The 7,436-nt window shown below is 39.0% G+C and overlaps 2 protein-coding genes across 7 annotated transcripts in view; one reads left to right on the top strand and one right to left on the bottom strand.

Annotated features, from left to right (window-relative positions):
• The window catches only part of LOC113207803 (activated Cdc42 kinase-like), a 33,319-nt gene that overhangs the window by 13,131 nt on the left and 12,752 nt on the right, over positions 1 to 7,436 (bottom strand). The window lies entirely within an intron of this gene.
• LOC113207874 (leucine-rich repeat-containing protein 58) lies at positions 621 to 2,739 on the top strand (the record flags this gene model as incomplete). Its single annotated transcript, XM_026424613.2, is given in 3 exon segments — positions 621 to 837; positions 1,351 to 1,540; positions 2,231 to 2,739. Coding segments are annotated over 3 exon segments (583 nt in total), but the record flags the coding sequence as incomplete, so codon positions are not given.

The raw sequence follows: 7,436 nt of genomic DNA, 5'->3' as shown, positions 1-7,436 counted from the left end.
CCCCTCCGGCCAAGGCCCCTATGCCCGGTAGGTGAGCAGCTCGGTGAACAGCTTGGTAAACATGCAACACAACATTACATCGCTGTGAATAATATGGGCACTACTCGTCTAGTTTGGCGTGGGCGCTACGACATCTCTGACCCAGTTGACACCTTTTTTCAACGGACAAAAAACTTCGGGATACAAGGGGAAGTCTGAGACAAATGTTGGTGATGGCCGGCGACACATATGGCTCGTCGCGATTGTCACCAGCTGAGTTGCAGATTTTCCCGCCGTTGGACAGGGGTGGGGGGGTGGGGTGAGTTTCTTTGGCCAAGATTCGCTGATGGGGAGCGCAAGGCCGAGCCGCTCTTATCAAAGCAGGCTCCCGATCCGTCACGCCCAATAGCCAATGTAAAAAAAAGTTATATCAGGGGAGGCACTTTTTTTCCAAGTAATCCAAATTGAGTTTTATTTTTCAATCTTTTAGATAGGGTCAAGGTGAAGTAAGAACACGTAGAATACAGTATTTGAAAGACAGACAAATCACCCCTGCCGGCTGTTTCTTCCGTCCAAACATCGTGCTGAGTCTCTCGTGAGTCGCCGCGGCACCGAGTTAACCACTCTGTTTGTTGTTCCAGGCTGACGGTGCTGAGCCTCGGTGGTAACCGCCTCAACGAGGTGCCCGAGTCGGTTGGTCAGCTGGCCTGGCTGCAAGTCTTGGTGCTGAGCGACAACCAGCTCGAGTCGCTTCCAGCGGCTATCGCCAACCTGAAGCACCTCAAATCTCTGTTGCTGCACAAAAACCGGCTGCGAACTCTGCCGCCTGAGATCGTCGCCCTCAAGTGCCTTACAGAGGTAAGCTTCGGTGTCCAATAACTTGAGTCGTGGGTAACGACAGACAAAATAAAATAAAACAGTCCACGCGACAAAGCAACATTAGTGAGCGCATCGCGCACCTCATCAGTTGTGAATTATTGTGAGGGGGAAATGGGGGCGGGGCGGGGGGAGCCTGAGCTGGAGCTCGGATGGGAGCCGGAGGTAGGCCCGGCCGGGGGAGAGGCGCCGCTGGGAGCGCAGCCGCGCAGCCCCGCCGCACAGCCGAGTCTGGCGGGTCTGCCTACCCCACCTTCGTCAGGCGGCGGGGCCGAGAGGGGTGGTGGCGGCGTTCTGTGTGGTTTAGAGTGGATCGGCTGGGGTTTGTTGATTTATAGGGACAGCGCTCCTACAGTCTGCAGTATAGAGTACAGAGCGACCTCGCGGCGTGACGCTCCGAGTGAGCCGGTAACCCGAGCTGCGGTTCCCAGACCGAGCCCGGCCTGGGACCCCACTCCCACTCCTCTTCAACGTGTTGTGTGGCTTGTGTTGCAGTTGAGCCTCCGCGACAATCCACTTGTGGTGCGGTTTGTGAGCGACATGACACACAACCCGCCAAGCCTGCTGGAGCTGGCCGCCCGAGTTACCAAGCAGCATAACGTGCCCTACACGCCCGCCGACCTGCCTCACTCCATCGTACGCTACCTGTCCAGCGCGCACCACTGTGTCAACCCGAAGTGCAAAGGTGACAATGTTAAAGAAACTGTAATTAAATACTGTAGACATTAGACATACGGTCCTTACTTTATTTTACGGTCGGATTGTAAATTATTTTACAGGCCGAACAATATTTATTTTTACGGTTGGACCGTATTTTTTTTTACCGTCTGATATCTTACAGTTTTGGACTGAGTTTAAGAATACAGTCGGACTGTATTTACTTTTACGACCTGATCTATTACAGCCTGGGCAGTTTTAGGGCAACGTATGTAAAACGGTCCTTCTAACCACATCGATTTGAAAATGACGCAGCCCCTCGCCAATGCACTTAAATGCGCATTAAATGCGGCAATGCGCAAAAAAGTAACGCTTTTTTACGCGTTTAGTGTGCAATACGCGCATTAAGTGCGCGTTTAATGCGGCAATACATTAAATGTACCTAAAATGTGTTACTTTGTAGGCGCATTTCAATGCGCATTACCGACCGGCACTGCCCGGGCCCGGGGCGTAACGATCCGACCGCTTTTGTGTATTTTACAGTCCAGACCGTAATTTTAAATACGGTTCTGACTATAGCGGGCCGGACCGTAAAATTAGATGGGAGGTTTTTCTAACAGTGGAGTAGGGGCTGGGGAAAGCAGAGGGGCGTTCCCAAGTTCACTTCTCTATCATCCTCTACTGCAGACATTTAATGTGTGGCGGCTCTTGGTTGCAGGTGTCTTCTTCGACAATCGTGTAGAGCACATCAAGTTCGTTGACTTTTGTGGAAAGTACCGCATACCCTTACTGCAGTACCTGTGTTCATCAAAGTGTGTAGCTGGTTTCAATGCTTCAAGAAGAGGACTGGATAGACCAGACCACCAGATGATGAAGAAAGTTCTTCTTGGATAATGTATTATATTTTTATAAACTAGGAAACTTAAAATGTGATATATGATTTAAAAAGAAAACATAGCATTAAGATAGAAATTTCACACACAAAAAAGTTATGAACAGTACTTGGGAGTGTAGGCCAAGGTGAAGGTCTATTCATATCTAAATCATACAAACCTGAACATATATTCATTACAGTTTCAGCAGGGTTCATGTACAAGTCTGAGCTATCATTATTGGTCATGGTGAGTGAACTATAAAGTTCAAATTAAATTTGATTTGTGATATCAATTTGTTGACAAAACAAAAAGAAAATGAAGAGCAGTGTAATAAATTATACAATGAGGTGAACTTTTTGAATTGGCATGACTCATACCCAAACCTCACAAGCCACAAGCTCCCTTATTGAACCATACTTTTTGAACAAAAGCATAGGGTGATAGTGATTCAGACAAGTTTTTGAAAAAGAAATGAGGTCGATGTTGACCATGGGTCAATCCCAAGTCTCTAAAATAAAATTTGAAGGGACAGAAAGTGATTAGAAAAGAGACATTATTTTTCTGTTTAAGTCACAATCCTGTTTATTTTCAGCTAACAGCTATCTAACATTTACTTCATGTTTTGGAAATATTACAGGTCTATAATTTACTTGTGTAAGAAGAGGATAAAAATAAAATATGACACAACAAAGCAGCTTAATATTATATATACAGCAACACAATTTTAAATATTTGACAAAAGAGGTAAAAATGAAGGGTTCAAGCAGTAGTATAAAAAAATGGGAAAAATGGATTAATATCATCTTGACAAAATTGATGATTCCCATGTGAACCATTGTCATTGGGTGACAAAGCGTCCAGCTACCATCTGGAAAATATATTTTAGGTCTTGAAGCCAACGGCAATATATTTTAATTTAAAAACAATAGTCAGAGGATACCTCTTTGATGTCAAAAATAGTCGATTACTATTAAAAACTGGGAAGGATAAGACTCACTGTTTCATCAATAACAAAGTGATAGAAAAAGAACACAACAGCTTGTGCTCCAAAACTATTCTGCTATAAGATTTCACATATTTATGTTTTGTTCTGCTTTGTACACAAACACACAATAACCTAAGGCATATCAATAGATCTCTTTAAATCAAGGTATACATCATAGGTGTGAACAATGATTACACAGTTCTCTTTATAGGAAAGGAAGCAGCGTACTCAAAAATCCCGTGTAAAATCACAGGTGTCAATAAAGTTGAAAAATTTAGTTTTAAAGATCACAGGCACAATCTCCAGCAGCATAATTTGGACTAGAGAAAGAAAAGCATAAGATCTTACAGATACCTATGTAAAGATACCTAATTGCTCCTATCCTCAAAAGAGATTTTTAAAAATTAGACACTGCATCTGAATTTTACACGAAATTTTGGAGAGTGATGTGTCACATTACTCAAAGTTTTTGATCAATAAACCGAATATGAGTCACATTTTGCTCATAGTATAAAAGAAAGCTTGACATGGCTGAGCACATACGCACAAGCACACACCCATCCATACATCACCTTCAATTTGCTCTTAGTACAAACAAACATATACAAGCTCCTGGTTCATTTCTTCCCTCTATGTTCAGTATTGTTACAATTAGCTTACAATATTCTACATAATTATAATATTTATATGCACGGAAGATTTTGGTGCTCTGAGGATATGTGGGGGAGAACAGCTAACATTAGATTAAGAAAGCCTAATTGGGATAGTTCCTTTTCTGGCTGTCCCACATAAAAACTTGGTGCATTTTACGTTCTATTAACATGAAAAATTAAAGACGTCAAGCCTGATTGATGTAAAATGCAAAAGCTTTGAGGTCAATGTACACATAAATATCATGGTACAGTTTATCCTCTTTAAAACAAGTTCTATTTCAATCAATTCAATTTCACAAGTCATTGAAATAAAACAGGACAAGTTTCCAATTAACTAAACACAGGCCCATCCAAAAGTTAATCACTATATTTTCTTGGCCAGTAAAGATCTCACTATACAGCAGTCATCGCTCACCACACTGTATGTGATGGCAAGCAGCTAATGTGGAAAATAGCATTATATGAAGTCCCGAGGGTAGTTTGGCTGTTTAATCATTTTAAAAATTGGAAAACAAAATCAGGTATATTACACAGTTAACTATTTGTATTATTGCACACAGGACATAAAAACAATAGCTACCCTGAGAGACTTGTGAGCAAATATTTGTGCCATCAATAGGTAGATTTTACTGCTGAGTCTACTACTCACTCAACAAGTCATTTCATAACAATAAAAATTAATAAAACATTCACTTACTAACACCACAAGCTTCATTGTTTCAGACTAAAATTGGCAACAGATACAAAAAAGCTAGGAAAATGAATGAACCATGCTCGTATGATGGAAAACTCTAGAAGGAACATCTGGTATTGGTAACAAACGGCTTTGAAAAATTCTTGAAGTTTGTTCATGTACCATGTTCATTTCATACACATAACAGGCAGAAAAGGTTTACTTTCCACGCTACCACTTCAGAAACAATGTTTGCTTCTTACTGCAATTTGTTTCTACAGTTCACAACACTTTCAATCCAAATAAGAAAGATATTTCATAAGCATTATATAAGTGCTGAAACCAAGTGATGTAACATAGGACTAATGAAAACAACATATGAAGTTGCTAAAAAACTCACAAAAGTATTGTTTGTATTAACTGAAATAGCACTGGGTCATTTTTGTTCATACCTTTACGTTCTTGTATCACAAACTATACTCTTCTAAATAGAAAAGAAATCAAAGTATATCCCTTCACAAGAATTTTCACATACAATCTATGAAACAAAGTAATAAGTCAAGAGAACAATCCCTTACTATAGAGAGAAATTATCCAGGATGAAACTCAGAGGCATTAGGAGTCAGTTGAACACAATAAAAGAGTAACTGACAAAGCAATCATTGGCAACTGTGCTTTCAAATATGATTAAAATAAATTTAACTTAAACTAAACAGGAATACCCTAAAAGATACATAACTGCTTTTTTCTTTTTAGTAGAGATACATAATTCTCCAAATATGCTTCAAAATTATGAAAAGATTGAAAAAAGAAAAAAGACAACAGCAGATAATCACAAATCTCTATGACTGCTGAGATAAAAAGTTAAGCAAGTGTAAGATTTACAAAGAGGATGAACTAAAGGTTTACAGCATCATGTCAATGTTTCTTATGGGCTTGTCTTGGTGAAGTTCTTCTGGTCCCACATAATCATCAATCAGACAAAAGGAAAAGTTAATAGCCATTTGCTCCACATTAGTAAGGGAATTTACATTTGAGCATTTGTTGCTTCAATACACAAGCCTATAGGCACTAATGTAAGTGACTCCATAACCTTCTCTGTATAAAGATATAGACCAAAGACTCATAAAAAAAAACCTACCCAAAACCAAATATTTCTTAAAGTGAGCTTTCAACTCTCAGAAAATCAAAATTAATGCACTAAAAGTAGAAGTGTGAGTAAAGAAATATTTCAGACACAGGTTCAAGATCTATTTATGAGTTCTCGGAAAAAAAATGTACACATTTTATGAGATTTTATGAATATATTACATGTGAGGAAACAATGAGACGAAAACCTAAATATCTGATGACATAACAAGGATGAGGGGAACCCTTTGCAGGTATAGCAAGCTGATTCACACAAAGAAAATAAGTCATTGAATGAAAACCAACACCAAGAAAGGAAAGGGAGGAATAGTCCCAGGTCAAGCATAGCGGAGTCCATCTTTCTGACTGAAATCTATGTAGAAACTCAGGTCCAATAAATTGAAAAGGAGAGAGAAAAGAACTGATTAAGAATGACTTAGTGGTTAAAATTGGAACAAACCGTTCAAAAAAGGAATGAAAAAACGATCAGGAGAATCTCAAGAGTGCTCTATAATACTAAGGGATAGAGAAGAGTACAAAAATAAGTAAATTTTGATAGTTCCAAGTACACTAGTAATATTAATTTTGATTCATCATTAAAGAGATTATCCTACTCAATTTATTTGTGTTTTAGATTTTCTACGGCAGTTACAATGCTTGGGTGGAAGGCACTACGTATGAAACGGAGAACTTTAAAGCAGTAAGGGATCATTGAGAAATTAAATTTGATACTTTCCCTTTTTAACTGAGTTTCAATGAACACTAATAAATTAAAGAAGGTAGGAGACTGGCAAGATCACGCTTCATTCACAAATAAAATAATTACTGGAGTGGGGCATATTTAGAACTACGCATAATTTACCTGCACCCCAACTAGCATAGTATAATGAAATGAAATACATTCATTTCAGATTTTTGACCCATGTTGATCAAGTGAAAAAAGTTGCAATTTATAGCTTATAATAATAATCCATTCTGAAAGGGTCTGGGAATAGATTAATGCTACAAGGTTACAAGCTTCACTGGCAATATTATCTTTAAATGTTGATGCCAGCATCAACAAACACTTTTTCGGATGAGATCAAATGAACCCACAATACAACAAAACCAACAGGAGCAAAGAAAGATGACCACTCAAATACAGAGGATGGACTCCGGGACCACAGAAAATTTAAAATAACATAACATAACGCAGGTTTACCACTGAGCATGGTGTTGTGACTAGTTTGGTTATGAATAATCATTTATTGGCTGGAAAAAATGAAATTATTTCACAAAATTTCGAGGTTGAAATCTACTAGCTAACAGCACATCATGAAGGTAAAATATTCTTTGCACTGCTTAGACAACTGCATCAAAGTGGCTTGGATATGAAAGTTCACATTTAAGGGTCATGAACAGTATTGTAGAAGTAAATTGGATGTTCAAGTCATAAGTTAACAGTGGATTAACTTCAAATTGGAAAGCAATTAAAAACAAAACAGGCTTAAAATACATTCATCTTTAATTGAACAACCTCACGTGCAACTCATGAAACAGACTTCACTGTTTTCACTGTTTCCAAACCAACATGTCATGTAGCATGTATTTCATATCAGCTCTCACAAAAA

Source organism: Frankliniella occidentalis, unplaced genomic scaffold, assembly GCF_000697945.3.
Source record: "Frankliniella occidentalis isolate FOCC.00 unplaced genomic scaffold, Focc_3.1 Scaffold47, whole genome shotgun sequence".
Lineage (NCBI taxonomy): Eukaryota > Metazoa > Arthropoda > Insecta > Thysanoptera > Thripidae > Frankliniella > Frankliniella occidentalis.
The sequence above is the reverse complement of the archived record's forward strand: the minus strand, read 5'-3'. Positions and strand labels throughout refer to the sequence as shown.